The 20,218-nt window shown below is 39.0% G+C and overlaps 1 protein-coding gene across 1 annotated transcript in view; it reads right to left on the reverse strand.

Annotated features, from left to right (window-relative positions):
- The window catches only part of STT3B (STT3 oligosaccharyltransferase complex catalytic subunit B), a 62,606-nt gene that overhangs the window by 25,371 nt on the left and 17,017 nt on the right, over window positions 1–20,218 (reverse strand). Inside the window, exons 2-8 of the mRNA XM_061586186.1 lie at window positions 16,540–16,648; window positions 14,593–14,880; window positions 12,239–12,304; window positions 10,563–10,662; window positions 2,052–2,150; window positions 1,426–1,572; window positions 969–1,017 (exon numbers count right to left, since the gene is read on the reverse strand). Of these exons, the coding sequence (XP_061442170.1) occupies window positions 969–1,017; window positions 1,426–1,572; window positions 2,052–2,150; window positions 10,563–10,662; window positions 12,239–12,304; window positions 14,593–14,880; window positions 16,540–16,648 (858 nt within the window). The remainder of the gene's footprint in view (window positions 1–968; window positions 1,018–1,425; window positions 1,573–2,051; window positions 2,151–10,562; window positions 10,663–12,238; window positions 12,305–14,592; window positions 14,881–16,539; window positions 16,649–20,218) is intronic.

Here is a 20,218-nt window from a genome sequence, read left to right on the forward strand (position 1 = left end):
GAAGTAAAGAAAGCAAACTGCAGTCTATTTAACACACACAAAATGTGAAAGCCTCAAAACTCTACAATGTTAGAGAATATCAGAGTTTTGCAAAATAAGCTCTTCTGCTAAAATAAAAGGGCAGAATGTATATACCAGGCTGTTAAATGCTTAAAATGTATGTTTTTAGTGTCCTATTGTTATTTTATTGTATTTATTGTATTGTATCTACTCTTTGCTGTGCACCGCCCAGAGAGCCTCTGGCTTTGGGCGGTATAAAAATAGAATAAAATAAATAAATAAATGTATACCTTTGTATACCTTTTCAAGGTAGGCAGCTTCAGGTACAACTATCCAAGAGGCCTTGTAGCCTTTGCTTTCCTAGTAGAATCTCAGGTTAGCAATTTTTTGCCAATTTGAGTTACTGAAACTACAGCCTAACAGCCTATCTAACAAAGTACACTTTTAAGTTGGCAACACATTCAGATGCAAGAGCTTTCTCATTTATTTGGTGTGATCATGTATAGAAGCCAACATTTTAATATTGCAAATTTTAATGGATCAGTGGAAGCTTTAGCTGCATTAATTCTACAACTGAAGAACACAACAGCAAGAGCAAAGATATAAAAATAACACTTTGAAACACCTTCCCTCTTCCTTTACATGCAAGGGGAGGAACTTTAATGCTTCTGGTTGCCATCTGGAACAAGCCAAAGTTTCTCAATGTACAAATACAGATAACAATGCCTTGTTCAAACAAACCCAGGTTATTAAGTCACTAAATCAAGTCACTGTGGTTTGAACAAGCCAGAGATTTTCATATTTGGAATCAGTGGAAACTTGCAGATTGCTGCAAAGAGCAAATGGAAGCTTAAAGTTTCCTCATAACACAAAACCATAGTCCAGGTATTATGTCTGAAATGGGCCAAACCTTTCAACCACTCAGCATAGTCTGAAGAGTATGTGATACCGGTTATATTCCTGCTTACCCAGTATCCCATAATGAATAAAATCTGCCACTCCATGGTGCAATGTAACCTGAAAAGAACAACAATTTAAGTCATTTGATGAACATTATTATGAATTTCTGTAAAGGTTCTATCAATATCTACTTTTCAAAAGTATTAAAGGGACAAAGACCCTACAGAAGGACAACTGTCCTTGTTTTTTAATGTAAAAGAACAATGAAGGCAATAAATGAACACCAAACTTCCGGACTTTTTTTAGAAAGCTGCTTTTAAAGTGTTCTAGTGGATAAACAAAAGTCAGCTACTACATCATGTAGCTGCTTCTCTAAACAAGGTGCCTGAAGTTTCTTCTGCAGCACCCACACACACTGTTCTGAGGCAGTGTCATGCCTGAAGGGCTTGCTGTATCTTGTGAATTACTCAGGGTCTATTTGCAGCTCTGTCTGTCAACAAAAAGCATTTGTTTGGTATTATTTACCTGTATATGTTAAATAGATGACACTCAAGAATACAATTCCAGCAGCTAACGATATGCCCAAGAAGAACAAGGTCTGAAATTCTTGCTTTGTGAGCCGATCTCTCATGTACTGCAAGAAGGCATAGGCCTGCAGCAGTGCGAATACACCTGGTTAAAGACAGACAACTTGGGTTTAAGTTTTCAAACAACCATTCAGTACTTGCCCTAAGGTAATTTTAATTATATGTTCACATCATAGGCAGTCAAGAGGTTGTTGACTGTAGACAGGGAAGGAATACATTCACTATCCCCTAACCTCTTATAATATTTTTTGCCATTCAATACTCTGTTCCCAGAAATAAACAAAAAACCCAAGTCCTCTTGTGAATCCATTTAGCCAAGACTGTTCAGATATGCTGCCTTAAGCATAAGAAACTCCAACACCGTATGCTGTCAGACACTCAAAATAAATGTCATTTTATTACCAGCCCAAGAAGTGTTTTGGTGACAGACTGATAAGAATAACACTTCATAGTAAGTATTTCCAATACATTAAACTGTGGTTTTCTTTAGTTTTTTAAAGTGTATTTTAAAGTCATTTTTACTGTATGTACTGGCGTAAAACAAAAAAAAAAATAATTTCTTACCTGCAGCTGCCATGTGCTCACTTGTTCTAATTGGCTGAAATCCAACAAAAGGTATCTGCATGGATAATATTAAGCCCACAATATAGAAAGTGCTATATGCTGCGAATGAGAAACCGCAAATAAAAAGTCCATTATTAGGCAGAGATGTTAAAATCAGACATTCAGAAAAAAAATGTAGGTTTTGTCTGTAACTAAAATTAATAGGGAGAAGACAAATATTACCATGTTAAAAGCAATACTCATAATTTTAGGAAATGTAGGATAAATCAAAGCAAATTTTGTATTACTTATATTCAAGCACAAAAGCAAAAATGAAATAAAAACCATGTACAAACTAAATATTAAATAACACATATTGCTGCTAAGCATTAAACATCTGATGATCATATTTTAAAAGCCTGGGTAAATAAAAATACTTTCAATTTACATCTGAAACCCAGCAATGAGTGAGACAGATATAACTCTAGGGGAAGATCATTCCAAAGTTGGAACACCACTACCTTCTACGCATCTGCCCACTATTAATGCTGGTATGGACCACAAACAGACACACACACACGATTTTAAGGACTGAATTGACTGATATTGGAGGAGGCACTCCTGCAGATATTTAGGCACTGAGCAGTTTAGTTTCATGACATGCATTATTTCAAATGTCCAAACAGAACAAACAAAAGAGATACAAAAATAGCTTAACAAGCTTATATAATTATTATATATAGCTTGCAAAATATTTTTTTTCTTCCAAGACCCATTTAGGCAAATGGCCGTGACAATGACCTGTAAAAGCAAAATATATTTGAGGAAATAGCTATAGAAGTAAGTAATGCATGGGATATTCAGAATGACCCTGCTAATGTATTTGATATTTCCTCAGTTTAGGAATACAACATTCCTCTATCAGCTTTATATACAGTTGTGGACTATGTTTATTATGCCTTTATATTCTCAATCAAGTACCTTTTTAAATATAGTAATGAGTTTAAATGTCATTATCTCTGCTCCATGCAATGTTACACAAAGGCCTATTTTCAAAACATTTCACTTGCTTGACTCCTAATGTGCTAGAAACCTCAGAAGCCCACAGTGACCAATTACATACATTTTTACATAATTTGTCCCCTTTTTCTTTCAGTTGTGGGTCCATACAGTAGGGCCCCACTCATACGGCGGGTTACATTCCAGACCCCCGCTGTAAAGCGAAATCCACTGTAAAGCAGAACTCACTGAATAGAAATGCGTGCGATGCCCGAAAACCACCGTAAAAGCGGAACAAGCGCCATATGAGTGGGGCTTTAGTCTAATTGTGTCTAATTGAGACCGCTGTATTAGCGAATTGCTGTAAAGCCCTATTGTATATTCATCTACCCAGGATATTTAAATCCAAACTCTAAAGATGTAAAGCCTGCCACGATTTTGCAGTTATTAATGCTACAAGATTATTGCAACACTGCCACCTTGTGGCATTTAACAGTAATTAGTGTTTATTGTTGCTTTTATTGGTTTGGGTTCTTCTACCTATTAAGCATCTCTATACATCAAAGAATCCCCCATCCCATCCAACATGCTACACTTTAGGCGGCAGCAAATGCAAATTTATTACAGTATGCTCATATAAAAATGCTAATAGATTTCTGGCAAAGGGAACAGAGGTCCAATTCCATGCCAACCTTATAACCATTGCAATTCTGACACATTTTTCACAGTGACAGCTTCATGAAGAGGTTTCCTCAATCCTATACAATACTGGAGCTTTCTGTCACAAATAAGCAAGCAGAGGAAGACACAGGATTCCCAAACTGGTGTTCAACCTAGGTATGCAAAGTAGTGCTAGGAATTGTTGCTCCCCCAACTGCTTTTTCCCTATTTGGCCAGGAGCTTTGCTCAGAACCAGACTGGGGACAGTGTCAGGTGTGAGAAGATTAAGCAGTTCTTCTCGACATCTCTTCTCCCTTGCAAATGAGTTTTTAACTGTACAAACCTCCCCTAGCAGTAACTCAATTTTGATCAACATAATTTTTTAGACACATCATAACATTTTGAAATTAGAACAGTCAGATCTGGACTGTATAATTAGATAGTATGCATAGTTAAATGAACTGGAAAATGGACACTCGACCTTCCTTTCTCAGACTTCTCAGTAGGGAGTTCTCACTAACTAGCAGCTCTAGTTAAGGTGCCTAGGGACATTTTAGCAGTGCAGAAATGCATTTGCCGTTTCACATGTTTCAGTTAAAGGCTATTAGAATTCAGTGTTAGAGATTTTTGCATTGTTCCTTAGCAATCCCATCTGTGGCTATGTTTCAGTATCCTAAGATAATGCAGAAAACACAGCACTGATACAGGAAGTACTTTTGAAAATATTCTGCTACCAGCCTCTTTTTAAGGGCACTAATGTCAGAATATAGTCCCAGAAAAGTTAGAAATGTGAGGAGCAATTCTCATTAGCTGAATCTTTTGGGGAAATGTCATAACAATGCCCATCTGTCAAGAAGTTGATTGCTGCAACCATTCTTAACTTAACACTTGATACCTTAATTATTCATTCTCCCCCTTGAAACATTCAATGCTACACTCAAAAGGACTGGGATGAAATTAGCTAAATAACACCAAGGATATTTCAGTGCTCCTTAATATTACCATATCTTCATTTTCATGTATCAGTGGCAAACTCCATTTGCTATTAACTGACAAAACTGTCCAGCTGACTAAGTATTCTGACAGATGACTACATGCAAAACCTACATTAAAAATTATGTGTCTACTTGTACAAACTGGTGCACCCATGTGAAGATTTGATCTGATCAGATTCCACTTATTCTCAATGCAAACAAAGCAAGGACTGCCCTGTCAACCAAATCCAACATTGCTTTGGTATACAAACACAGCACAAAGCAGAAAATCAAATTTCTGCTGCATGCATGCCAACCAAGAGTTGAAGGGCAAAGCCAGCATCCACTGTAGACTACACAAGAATATATATATAAAAAGGTAAAAGCCCTGCTATTTACAGCACATACCAGATATGTCCCTCTAAACAGTATATGGAGAACCTCTTAAGTGATACTTTGCTTTCCTTTACAAACAAAAGATGAGCCATTAAGTGTGCATATGCAGACTTATCAATCCAGCCTTCAAGACATTTTAAAAACAGTGCTAAGTATGAGAAAAGGAATACAATGTACATTAACATATATTGTTTTGCCTCTCATGCTATCAGTATCTACTAGTACACTGTTCTTCATCCTTGGGTCCCCAGATATTGCTGGACTACAACTCCCATCATCCTTGGTCACTGGCTGGGGATGATGGAAGCTGTAGTCCAACAACATCTGGAGACTTAAGGTTGAAGAGCAGTGTACTAGTATTCTGGTTATCCTACTGGGCAATATCCAATGCTGTCATCCTGCTGGTGCAATGGGCTTCTGCAGTGGAATTCTGCTTGTACAACAGGACTATCCTACCCTCTCCTCCTTCATGTACCCCCAAACTCTTGGAGGGTTGGAGGACCCACCAGAGAAGACTGGTGGGGACATAGGGAGAGGACGGAAAGGGGAAAATGTTCAATTGTGTCCACTGGATATCCACAACTTTGGCTATTGCCCATTGTTTTAGGAAATATCCGTATCAAGTGGGACCTACAACAAGATGTTGCAGCACACAGTACTCTGAGTTCCAGCCAGCCACATGGTTTGTGGCTGAGATAAAGAGCATGGAGCAGGGTAGACTGATATTTAGATTAAAAAATCCCATACTGAAGTTTATATATTTTTTGAACAAATATGTGTTCTACCTGACTGCTCTAACAATTTTTAAAAATGGTTTGCAACTAAAGAATGCCTTTAAAAAATCCTAACTGCAATATTTGAAACCTTTGTACAGCACACTTGCACTGCAGAACTATTTCTGTTCACAGACAAGGAACAGATTTTGGTTCAGCTATTTCTCTATATATGCATGGATATTAAAGCAAGACTTTATTTGAAGCAAGTCCCACAAAAGAAAATGGGACTTACTTCCAAGTCAACATGCTTCAATTTGGATTCCAGCACTCAGCAGGGGGTTAGACTCAATGGCCTTGTAGGCCCAACTCTACGATGCTGTGATTTATAAGATCAGGCTGTAAGGGTCCAGAACTTTCAAGTAGGAAGGCTTGATAGTTATTGGACAAAATAGTGTGTTTCAATAAAATGGGATGTAAAGTTCATGCCCTTTGGTTGGCAGTCTAATTAGTACTCATAAATTGAGAATTGAAAACATTGCAGAGGTCACGTAGGTGGAAAGCAAAGAAAAGGAATACAAATTTATTTATATAGATCACAGATGATTCAGTAAGATACAACATCTCATCTCTTAGTTCCCAGCACCTGTCATGACTTGCTATTTCCACAGTAATAAACATATTATACAATTTATTGTATCATTTATAATCTTTAAACAGAAACGATAATTCATCATGGTTCCTTTTTAGATAAAGAGGTCTTCAGTCAGTGTGCTGGATATAGTTATAATCAACATTTATAAAAATGAATCATAAGTGTAGATTTTAACCTGTTTGTATTAGGTTCAGATTGACATAGTGTAATTAAAATGAAAAACTTTAAATCTAGGAGCTGTTTAATCTGTTTTCCTTTTGTTCATAGTAAGGTTATGAAACTTTATTCTAAAGCAATTCTTTAAGAATTCACTGCAATCCAATATACGCTCCACCGGGTTCAATGGGACTTACTCCCAGGTAAGTGTGTATTGGATTGCAGCATAACAAGTTGGGGAAAATGTTTCCCCATAGGTACGAACAGTTTTTGCCCGTGATCATTTTTCTGTGTGGTTCATTTGATCTCAAAGAGTGTTATGTTTCATCCATATAGCTGCCTCACTCATTTCAAATAAACCATCCCTAGCCAGGAAGTATAGAATGATAAACAGCCTTACAGTTCAGTATGGATACTCGCATTATATTATCCATCTTGCTAGCAATGTGTTCTTAATTACTAGCTAATAAACCTTAAAATGAGAATTCTGTCAATTGCTTTTGTATGGAAATCACCTATAAGTATCACTTAAAATTATGTTTATATTAATATTGCTTCAATGTAACGAGCAAAAATATCTGTTCTGCTAAACTAAAAAAGGAAGAAGTTTGAAAAACAATCTTGTTCGTGTGACTGAATTCTGTTCTTACCAGATTCAAGATGAGCTTGAGCAGAGTTAAACCTAAGATTCAAACTAGTTTTCTGCATGCATATTGTATTGTACATCCTCTTAAAGTTATTCAAAACTAGACTTAAATATGCCCTAAATTATGACAAATATGTATGTCTACTATTATAGCAAATGTTTACATTTACACCTAGGTTGTTCTAAAATAGATCAAACATGCATCGTATTCCACTTCTGAAGGTTTTTCTTTTAATTCAGCACTGTACCCTCTTAGGAGAACGCATTCACAGCAGATCTTGTGCGAGATTCCTAAACTGATTCAAAGCAGTCATACTAATGTCAACATCAATAACTCTTTATCAAATATGCATAAGCAGTCAGCATTGTAGTTATGATGCCAAGTAGGTCAAATAGAATCCCAGTTTACATCTGTTTACCAAAGCCATAAAATACATCCATTTCTGGCAAAGAATTTACATTCTGAAAAAGTTCTGTGAACATGAAGTGATCTTGAATAAGATTGCTAGGTAAATTAGATTATGCCCCATTAGTCTTTTTATTGTTGTACATGTGTCTGCAAAAAATAAACTACACCAGGGATATTTTTAAAATTCAACTTTACCCTTTCTTGCAGCTCACTACATGTGGAACTTCCTCCCTAAACATCTATGTCAGGGGAGGTATATTGGATCATGCCAGAGGGCCAGATCCAGAACTGGCCCACCCTCTGTGGGCGCTATGACAGGTTGGTGGGAGCCCACCTGTCAATCACCTGACATTATATAACATCAGGTGGTTCAAAATTTAAGCTGCAAGAGCAGAAATAGTTTTATCGCCAATCGTAGTGCTGTTGTGCCCAGCACTATGACGGGAGATAGGCATCTGCTTGCTCTTTGATAATAAAAGGCAGCAACAGAGGCTCATCTCTGATCAAAGCATTGTAGTCCCACATATTTACTGAACTCAGTGCACTCTGACATATCATCTTCTAGCACAGTAGAATGGCTTTGATGCCATTCCTGATAAGGAGGCAACTGTATCCTCTCAGCCTCTTACCGAGGTTCTGGGAAGGACAAATTTGAGGGTTCTAATCATCTTGCCTGCTTCCCTGCACAATTTGGTATGCCAAGTAATTCTGCATTTGTCATACAAATAAAGCCCCTTTAAAAAGCTAACTGTGCGTTAATTAATGAAAGCAGTTATGGGAAAAAACCCTTCTTTGATCTGCAAGTATTATTTGCTTGCATGCTGCAGCTAATAAAAGCTAAACACTGCAAAACAATGTCTTGTGACAATCACCTCCCATTCATTACATCAGACTACAGAAATGCCGGCGTTAAATCAACCCCTTTATAAACAGGCTTCTCTCACACTGAGAACAAGTAAGAAAGGTGTATACATTTCTGAAGGACTGTCTTGAACTCAATGAAAAGTAAAATGCCATTTTAAATTACCTTTTTAGACTACTTTTTATTTGTGCTTTATTTTGAAGTAGTATAATCCTGGTTACCAGCTGCCTTGAGCATATTTATTTTAATAAATAAAAAAATGCTTCCTTAGAGGGAAGCAATAAATAATGCAATACCACATGATTTACAAAATAAAATACAATGCTTTGCAAAAGTAATCAGACCCCTGACCAATGCTCTCATATTACTGAATTACAAATGGTACATTGTAATCTCGTTCTGTACGATACTTTATCCTGAAACACTGAAACTCAAAATCAATTACTGTAAGGTGACATTGGTTTTATGTTGGGAAATGTTTGTAAGAAACAAACTGAAACATGTTGCTTGCATAAATATTCAACCCCTGTGCTGTGGAAGCTCCCAGGTTACACAGATGAAAGAAATTGCCCTATCGAGGACACAATTACCTTACCATTGGCCTCCATCTATGAACCATGAAAGTTGCTATCACATTGTCAGGATAAAACACCCACTGTTGAAGGATCATTGGTCAGGTTGTGGATCTGAAGGAAAATGAAGACCAAAGAGCATTCTACAGAAGGGAGAGATAACGTAATACAAATGCATAGTTTAGGAAAAGGGTACAAAATAATATCCAAGTGTGTGGATATCCCAGTGAGCACAGTTGGATCAATAATCAGGAAGTGGAGGCTGCATCATACCATCCAGGCATTGCCAAGAGAAGGCCATCCCTCAAAACTCAGCACTCAAACAAGAAGGATACTTGTGAGAGAGGCCAACCATCACTTTGAAAGAGCTACAGAGTTGGCTGGGAGTGGAGCAACGGTGCACTAGTCAACCATATCAAGAGCTCTGCATAACACTGGCCTGTATGGGAGGGTGTCAAGAAAGAAGCCGTTACTCAAAAAGTACCATCTGAAAGCATGTCTGGAGTTTGCCAGAATGCATGAGAGTGCCCCAGCTGTGATGCGGGAAAAGGTTTTGTAGTCAGATGAGACAGAGCTTCTTGGCCAAAACTCAAAGCGCTATGTGTGGCACAAACCTAACACTGCCCACGCCTCAAGATACACCATCCCTACAGTGAAGTATAGTGATGGCAGCATCATGATGTGGGGATGCTTCTCATCAGCAGTCCCTGGGCATCTTGTTAAAACTGAAGGAAGAATGGATGGAGAAAAATACAGGGAAATACTGAAAAAGAACCTGCTTCTATCCACTCAAAAACTGAAGCTTGGGAGGAAATTCACTTTTCAGCAGGACAATGATCCCAAGCACAAGGCCAAAGCAACACTGGAGTGGCTAAAGAACAAAAAGATGAATGTCCTACAGTGGCCCAGTCAAAGTCCTGATCTCAATCCCATTGAGAATCTATGGCGCTCTTTGAAAACTGCAGTCCACAAGCCATGTCCAACCAACCTGAATGACCTGGAGTGAATCTGCCAAGAAGGGGCCAAAATCCCTCTGACACTGTGTGCAAAGCTGATACATACCTACCCCAAAAGACTTAAAGCTGTTATTGCAGCAAAAGGTAGCTCTGCCAAATATTAATGTGGTGGTTGAATATTTATGCAAGCACCATGTTTCAGTTTTTTATGTTTCTTACAAACATTTCCCAACATAAAACCAATGTCACCTTACAATAATTGATTCTGAGTTTCTGTGTTGCAAAATAAAATATTGTACAGAACAAAATCACAACGTACCATTTGTAATTTAGTAACATGAGAACATTGGTCAGGGGTCTGATTACTTTTGCAAGGCATTGTAAATCTAATTCTATTTTATGCTCAATAAATTGTGACTAGACAAAAGTCTGAATTAATTTCATAGTCATAGTCATTCAAATTGAGAAAGGAAGTAATTTAATTACAAATAAAAAATCAGTTTTCATTCAAATTCAGCAAGTCAAAACACTTACCTATGTAGACCCTCCTGCTGTACCTTTGCATCAACAGGAGCACAAATACATGCAGTGGAATAAGGTTGATGATGAAAACATAACCACCCCATGCAGAAACCTGTGAAATACATACAACAGAGCATAATACTACTTTGTACATAACACAGTTAAGCAATTAAACTGACCAATATGAATTATGTTTAGTCATCTTCAATACAAGATAATCCAGGCCACAAGGAAAAATCCACAGAACAGAAAAATTCCAGACAGAAAGCAGACCCAGTAATACACAATATAGATTAGTACAGACATGTCACTGCATAAATAATGATACATTTCCATTTTGTAATCTTTTGAACAGAATATAAACTGCTTTATTGCGCCAGATTTATACTGCTTTATAAATTTACTTATCTAACATCAGGTTAAGATTCCACTATAATTGTATCATACATTGCTAAATATGTCACACACATGGCAACAGAGTATCTGGTATCGTCCAGACAAAGCAACCTTTAAAGCTCTGAACAACTTGCTTGGAGCCACAGAAGATTGCCTCCTCCCATATGCATCTGCTTGGATCTAGAGACAGTCACTAAAAAGGTGAAGTGGGTAGTTACTAAGCAGAAGGCCTTTTCAGTGGAGGCAACCTGATAACGGAACAGCCTCCTCAATGAGGGTCACCTGGCACCCTCATTAAGATCCTTTCGGTGAAGATGTTTCTATTCTCCAAGACATTTTAGTTTTTCTACTTGGAACAAATTATTTCTGCTGCATTTAAAATATTGCAGTGAGAGGAGATCAGCACCACTACTTAAAAGCACTTCACAAAACAGTATACCAGGACTCTAGGATTAAAGAGACCCAGTTCACATATCATATTAAGCTGTAAGTTTAAAATAAGCAATGTGTTGGTGCATGCTGCTCTACAGTTCCCATAGTTGTCCTGCTCTTGGTACTACTATGCTGCAGGCAAAACTAGCCAGAATCTGGTCTGTGGTGTTGTTCAAACCCATGCTTGTGGTTTGTTTCCCTCAAACAAACCATGGTGACCAACTTACAGCTCATGGTTTGTTTGGAGGAAAGCATTCACAAGCCTCTCGCTTGTTTCACCTGTAGTGCAGTAGCAGAAGCCAAGTGCCACCGAACCTTTGAACAGTGTACATCAGCAGGCTGCTCATTCACATTAAACCATAGTTGGCTTTAAATTATGGTTTGCTGTTATGTGCAAACCAGGCAAGTGGCTTTCTTAAAAATAACAATCTTCAACTGACTTCAAATCCCCAAATAAGAGAAAAATGTTTAGATGCCCTTGGAGAAGGAAAGGACGTTCTTAAAAAGTTTCCTGCTTAAAATGCTTATCTTGGGGATAGCATACGACTTAAGGAGAGCAGCCAAAGAAGCCTGCTACAAAATGCATACCTACTCTCTAAATTGAAGAATGCTCTCCTGCTAAACAAACCTTTCAAACCTACCACCTTTTAGAAACAGTCTCAAGTCACAAGCATTTCGTGCAGAAGCTATATAATGTATTTTCAGACGTGCCTACATACTTCTTTCTACTTTAAAGACTGCTCTAATATTCAATATACTATCAATAAAAGCAGTTAGTGTACCAATAAAAATATGACTTTGTGTTATACCGATAAAATTTCAAAACCAAGGTATGTGCATAAATTTAGAATACCACTTACCATGTAAAAGTAGGATAGGCAGCAGCATATTGTCCAGAAGACTGATCCAGTTTTTACAGACTTCACCTAAAAAAAGGTTTTTTTGAGTTATAAACAGAAACAATGAAAACAAAAATGTATCATTTAAATTTTTAAAAATGCTCTTGAAAGAGCAGAGGCTAATTAAAAATTACTTAAGGTTTTCATCAGAATGAACTGAGGTACTCATTTCATTGCCACTCTGGCTTGATTTACCTACAGTATCAAGTAACAATGGTTTGGTATTACATGAATGACCCTCAGACTCATGTGCTTTCTTCTACTGCCACACTTCCTCTTTTATGCAAAACCATAATTTACTGTATGAGTGGCTCACCTTTTTCAGCCCAAGGACTGCACAGAGGGTTGCCCGTCTGACGAGGGCCTGCATGCCAGTAGTGAACATGGGCAATGCATCCACCCACGCACCCTCTCTCACACACACACAGAGCAGAGGGGAAAGACAAGAAGCAGACACACACACACACTCAGCAGAAGGGGATGGAGGACAAGTAACACTTACACACAGCAGAGAAGGGGGCTCTGTACTGGGTTGGAGGAAAGACATCTCTCCTCCTAGTAAAGAAAGACCTTCCAAAATTAGATGCCACCTCTTACCTTTGCAAAACACCACTTCTCCCTGTGGCACAACACCATTGTTAGAGAGAAAAATGAACACTTAAGAGAGGCCTAAGATCCTCTAACAAAGGTGCAGCACAAAAGGGAGAAGTGGCACTTTTCAAAGGTAAGAGGCTCCCAATTTTAGAAAGGGGTGGTGGGACATGGGCTCACTATCTTTGGATTACTAGAAAAGAAGCAAGGGAAGGTGCAAGGGAGGGAGGAAGTGTGAGCCCAAGTTTGGTTCATACAACGTCAAACAATGGATTGCAGTTATAGCTGAACTAAGCCATGTGGTCAATTGAATTCCAACTGGGGAATCTTAATTTAACAGTGCACTACATCTAGAAATGTAGGTACAAGATTGCAGCCGTACTGAACTCATTGAGACTTAATTCTGAGCAGACATGTATAAGATTGCAATGCAAGTATTTTTTACCAGAGCAATCAACATGAAGCCCTATCAGTGCACAGGAACCATGCACAACTTCCAGAGTTCTCTACTGTAGAAATTAAACTGCAATTCTAAATTGATTGAATGAATTCTATACTGATTGACTACATATCTACTTATAACAGTTGCTGTATTTTTGCAGGTATTTTTCTCCTGAATGTCTGAAAGATATTAAGTCTGCTCAAGTAAGGTATGGTCTGAAGACACAAGAGGCACTCATTGTGCTGAAGTCAAGCAAGTTTGGGTCTAGTCAATAGTTAGATGAGTGGCCACCTTATGTGTATATGACGCTTAGAGGGTCTTCAGGAAAAAATAATCTGAAATTAAGAAGTTGCTAATTTGTTTTTAAGCAGTTTTTCCCCCTGGTATGAGTTTTCCAAAGTTTTCAGTAGGTGATTTTGTTGGTGTTATATATTTGAATATGCACAAATGCATCTGTCAGATATCTGAAGAAGAAGCTGTGCACCTGGCTGCTTTACCAGGCAAACAAATGTTATGTTTATATTTATATAGCTCAATTTTCATAACAATATCGATTTGTAAATGTTAAACTTTTGTACGGTTTGATTAATGACTTCTATTGCACTTTTAAACATGCACATTTCAAGCTGTGTAATACACTTTCAGGGTCTGAACTTCACAAATATACAAGTAATGATATCCTGATGGTCAACTCTGCTTTGAAGAGACAGGGCAGTTCAGGAGGAGGTCATTTAGAGCAAATAAGCAACCGGGGGAGGAGGCAGTGCTTAATGCTTTGCCACTCCATCTCACCTCTCCTAAGATGCCTCTGGATTTCAAATGCACATTTGGAAGGGTAAACACATTTTGAACCCTGCTGAAGGAAATGTGGCTTGGGAGAAAAGGAGATTTGGAGCAGAGAACTAGCAGATGGGGAAATGGTCACGCAACAGCCTAATGTACCATTACTATCTATACTGTAACCATTATGATTTCTAGTAGTGTCAACATGACTCTATCAGGCCACTTTTAAAAGTTATATACACAAGAATGCTTCATTTAACAAAGAATAGTGTTCAATAGTGAGGAAATACACGTCTTGAATTTGCTTCGTTCAAGTCCCTTCAATATAACAACACAACCTTTTCTTCTGGAAGGCAAAGTAATTAGCAGAAGCAAAACAAAATTACTCAAAAATTGAATTAGCTATCTAGATGCTTTCTTGTGACTACCAGAAGGAAACTAAAATACAAAACCAATTTAAGGGAGGGGGGATGTCAAAAAGGCTTCAGTAGTTACTTACCCACAAGTAGTATGTGAACTGCAGTGCAAAAATAGCTATCCCTTCATTGTCAAAAGATCCTGCGACTGATCGTGATATGTAACCTGGTACTATAGCAATAAAACAGGCAGCTAGAAGCCCAGCTCCCTGATTCCACAGTTCTCTGGTAAGCAGGAAAGTAGAAATTGATGTAAGGCCGCTAAAAACTGGTGCTAGGAATACACATACATCTCTTATGTGGACAGTTATGTTAAGCATATTTAAAATCCAATGTATAAGGCCAGCTGTCACCATCAGCCCTGGGTATACCTAGGAGAGAGAGCGGGAAAGCAATTTACCACATTGCAGACAAAAGATGTGTTTTTCATTTATTTGAATTAATGTTATAGAAAGACTTCAAGTATCTTCAAGTAACCCATGCAGAAGAGATTGCTTCCACAACTCATATAAAATCAAGCTACTGGCAGGGATAAACATCTTGTTCAGTATCTACAATGAAACAGCCTTCATATTATAGGGCAACATATACAAGGTTTAAAAAACGTATATACTGTGAGTTTCAAGGATGGCTCAAGAACACAATAAGAACTGCTTTGATGAATCTAGATTGCTTTATTAAAGATTTCTCACAAATGACAAGCAAATACAGTAGGGCCCTGCTTTTTGGCATTCAATTAGAGTAAGGCCCCACTCATACGGCGCTTGTTCTACTTTTAAGGCGTTTTTCGGCATGACGCGCTCAGCAGCTGAGCGTTGGGCACCATTTTATTGATGCAGTTCCACTTTTCAGCGCTTTTTGGCGGGGGTCTGGAACGTAAACTGCTGTATGAGTGGGGCCCTACTGTATTCATCTTGTGATGGCTGCTCCATGCCTTTTCTCAACACTGCCTGCATGAATCTATTTGTATTTAGAATCCAAATGAGCATAAAGCTGATACTGAATACAAATATAAGCTATTTGTTAAAAAATCTGATGCATTGAACCCCAGTTAGCTAAACGGAACCAGCAGCAGCTTGGGAAAAATGCCCCATGTTCGGAATTTTAACAGGCTTCTTAAAAATAGTTACCATACAACCACTCATCACCTCACCCACTTCCATACTGTTACATCCACTCAATGAACTAGAGGAGAACTTCCACCTGCCAGTTCTGCAAGGAAGGAAAAACAGGAGCACCAGTTCTCTTACTATGCTGCAGCAGATAAAAGGAAATGATTCCCCATAATGGCTCCTTGGCCACCACCTCTTCTGTTAAATGCTATAAAAATGTGCCATGTTCAATTCTTTCTGTCTGAGCTTCAAAGCTCTTCTCTCCACAAAGTACTTCAGATACAGACAACCTATATGATCAGCAGACTCAAGGATTTACTTCCTTGCCGAACGTATTGTTCTGGGTTGTGTGTTTGCATTCTCTCACAAACAACTCAAGGATATGGGACAACTCAGTCAAGACTTGATTTCAACAGGACCCAAATCCAACTAGCTTAGTCTAGATTCAGCCCTGTTTTACTGATGACATTTACACTCAAACACCAGGTGTTTTCTTCCTTGGTGTGTTTTAACACAGCCTTTAACACAATCTGTTTGTTAGATGATATGAGAGTAATACAAATATGTTAAATACAAGCACTAATTCAATTTCATTGCAGAACAGCCCATTTTCTGTAGACACTTAACTATAATTGAAAATAAATATGTGATCTTTAAAAGGAAATATTTATTCTTCGTGACTGCAAACCACACATTAGAGCAGGTGTGGGGAACCTTTACGCCTCCAGATGTTGCTGAACTACAGCTCTCATCATCCCTGGCCGGCCGTTCTTGCTGGGTCTGATAGGAGTTGTAGTTCGACAACATTTGGAGGGTCAAAGGTTTCCTACACTTGTATTAAAGCACAACATGGAATGGAAGTAATAGTGTTCATTTTAAATATTTTCTTAAAACATGAATACATTGGCTGATACTTACAGTTCCGCCAACTATTCTTCCTAGCGGATACCATGCTCTTTCGTCAAACCAGTTTAAGAATTCATAAAATCCATGTGACGCAAGATGATGTGTTGATCTGTAGTTAAACCTAGAAATAAGATGAAATTTAATAACTCTCCTTACAAAATTAATTTTACTTTAAGTAAACATATTTGTCAGAGAGCATTTCAAACACATTGAGTTGGATTCAAATAAGTTGGGATGGATCCGCACTAAGTTACTTGAACTTTAGTACCTTTGAGATCAATGTGATGAATTAATCATGATTTGACTTAAGTCTCATTGATTTCAATGAGTTAGTCTGGATCAAATCTATAGTTCCATCTGGGGAGTAGAAGTCTGAAATTTCTAATAGCTTACTACTCTTGCTGTAAGTTGGGAAGGCACAAGAAAATAAAAATATATTCGTTCTTATGACTGAATTGCAATCTGCATTCATAATTTCAACTTCAACTAGATCCTTCAACCAAGCACCTTTAAACTATGACCTCCTAAACCAAAGGCAGGGATAGCTGATTTATGTCTTTTTAAAAAATGTACTCCACTTTCCCCCTCAATAAAAGAGTTGATCAAAGCAGATATAATACATACATAAAAGCTACCATAATTCCAACCAGTAAAACATAAATTAACTAAAAACAGCAGCAAAAAACAAAGAGCAGCCCTCTCAACCAGCACCATAAGCAGCTACTGAATCAAAAGCATGTTTAAAAAGGAAAGCCCTCTCGCTCATTGTCACTAACCTTGCCTCAGAAGGCAATGGTACACACAAGAAGCACTCAACAGTTGATTTTAAAGGACAGGCAGATTCATAAGAGGAGAAGGTTCCCTGCTTTTCAAAGTTTGATAGAAATATCTGTTGGCTATAGGTATGTTCTTAAATCGCAAGGTTTTTTTGTCTATTAGTTAATCTCTCTGCTTTTTAGTCTGAGATGTAAGAAATGGGATTCTGTGCAAGTTTGCTGAGAATGTATTGATCATTTGCATGCTTACTGAGTTCAATGGGATTTATTCCCCTGTAATCATGCTTAGGATAGGTGAAACTGACCATAGAGAAGGAAGGGCAGAGGGGAGGAGGGGGAAGGAAGCAGGTGGGAGGGGGAAGGAAGGCAGGTTTGATCGTTTGCATACTTATTGAGTTCAGTGGGATATATTCCCATTCAATGATGCTTAGGAAAGGTGAAACTGACCATGGGGGAGGAGGAGAGGGCAGTCTGGAGTGGGCAGGGGAGGAAGAAGAAAGAAGAGGAAGAGGAGGAGGAAGAAGGGAGGAGAGAGAGGAGAAGAGAAGGAGGGGAAGGAGAAGAGGGATGGAGAGGGGAAAGGCAGGTCTGATCATTTGCATGCTTATGATTTCAGTGGGATTAACTGCCTTGGAATCATAGTTAGGATAGGTAAAACTGACCATGGGGGAAGAGAAGGGGGGAGAGAAGGAAGGAGGAGGGAAGGGAGAGGAAGGAGAGGGAGGGGATTGTAAGCGGATGAGGATAGAAGGGAGGAGGAGGGGAGGGCAAGTTTGATCATTAGCATGCTTTTTGAGTTCAATGGGATTCACCCCTGTACAATCATGCTTAGGATAAGTGAAACTGACCTGCGGGAGGGGAGGGGGAGTGAAGGTGAGGAAGGATAGGGGTAGGAAGGAAAGGGAAGGAAGGGGGAGAGGAGGGGGTTGGGTGTGTGGGCACTGGTCAGAGGGCAAACCCCTTTCTTTTCCAGAAGGAAAAATTTGTGAACAGTATCATTGTTTTCAGGCTTCCACCCACCTTTTTATTCTACAGCAGGCACATGTAGTCTCTCACCCAAATTTAAACCAAAGCGGTCCCTGGCCACATCCACACCAGACCTTTATTTCACTTTAGTCAGTCTTGACTTCCCCCAAAGAATCCTGGGAAGTGTAGTTTGTGAAGGGTTGGTGTGAGTTGCTAGGAGACGCCCTGGTCCCCTCACAGAGTTACAATCCCCAGAACAGCAGCTGACTGTTAAACCACTCTGGCCACTGGAGGTCTCTTAGGAGAGTATTTTCGAGGATTCTTTGGGGGAAGCCATGACTCCCTAAAGTGAAATAAAGGCCTGGCATGGGTGTGGCCACCTGATTATCCAAGCCAAACAGCTGTGCATCCAGGTTTTAGAACACTGACAGTTGGTGCTTACTGAGCATGCCCAAGGTTATGATAGACTTCAATGGTAAATTTCTTAAATTATACAGCCACAAGAGTGGCTGTATCCTATAGCCAGCATGGATTTTTCACATTCCGCAATGTTACATTGAAAATACCCCCATGCCATTCTGATGCTTCCCATAAGCTCATTTCAAGACAAAACCTTACAAAATTTATAGTCCTGAACTCAGAAATGCTTGCTTAACAACCCTCTCAATTTTCATGGCAATACAAGAAACAGTCAGAAAGAATTGAGAGTTCAAAGTCTAAAGAGAGAGAGAGAAAAAAAAACCTAGATGCCTTTTGGACTTTTTTCTCTCAGAGTTCTCATAATCTGTTGAAATTCTTTAAAAATCAGCCATGTTCACAGAGTACCTGTAATCCTGTTACTGACGTTGCCCCATACTCTGACCTTCATCTTCTGCAGTTTAAAAGTTTAAAAAATGCCTGGCTGATTTTTAATTAATTTAATAAATTTTGGCTGGAACCCAATGATAGTGTCAGGCATGCTCAGTAAGAACCAATTGTCAGTGTTCTAAAAGCCAGACTCACAGCTGCTGGGCTTGCCTAATCAGGGGGCAACACCCACACCTGACTTAGGCAGTCATGGCTTCCCCCAAATAATCCTGGGAAGTGTAGTTTGTGAAAGGTGCTGAGAGGAGATTCCTATTCCACTGACAAAGCTCCAGTGGCCAGAGGGATTTAGCAGTCAGCCAATCTGATTGAAGCTCTGTGAGGGGAACAGGGCGTCTCCTAGCAACTCTCAGCACCCTTCACTAACTACACTTCCAGGATTCTTTGAGAGAAGCCATGACTGTCTAAAGTGAAATAAAGGCCTGGTGTGGATGTGGCCAGGGACAGCTTTAGTTTAAATATGGGTGGGAGGCTACATGTGCCTGCTGTAGAATAAAAAGGTGGGGGAAACACTGCAAAGCAATGATAATGTTCACAACGTTTTCCTTTTGGAAAGGAAAAGGGCTTCCCTTCTGCCCAGTGCTCACCCAGCCATGCAATCTCCTCCCCTCCCTGCCCCTCCCCCAGGTCAGTGTTGGACTATGACCTGGGAGACCAGGGTTTGAATCCCCACATAGCCATGAAACTCACTGGTGATCTTGGGCCAGTCACTGCCTCTTAGCCTCAGAGGAAGGCAATGGTAAAACCACCTCTGAATACTGTTTATCATGAAAACCCTATTCATAGGGTCACCATAAGTTGGGGTCAACTTGAAGGCAGTCCATTTCCATTTTCAAACGTGATTGCACAGAAATAAATCCCATGCTCAGAGGTACAAGTTACCAAATTCTTCCAAGCTATACAAGAAGTGGATTGGACTGTGAAAGACCAACCCAAATTGTGTTTGCATTTTGTCAACTTTGTATGGCAGTACAATATCTCAGACAGGAGGTCAGGTTTCCTGCTCCCCTGGTGCATTCACTATAGCTGCCCAATTTCCCTGCTTTTTAAAGTTTGATAGAAATATCTGTGGGCTATAGGTACAT

This window comes from Rhineura floridana, chromosome 10 (genome assembly GCF_030035675.1).
Source record: "Rhineura floridana isolate rRhiFlo1 chromosome 10, rRhiFlo1.hap2, whole genome shotgun sequence".
NCBI classification, from domain to species: domain Eukaryota; kingdom Metazoa; phylum Chordata; class Lepidosauria; order Squamata; family Rhineuridae; genus Rhineura; species Rhineura floridana.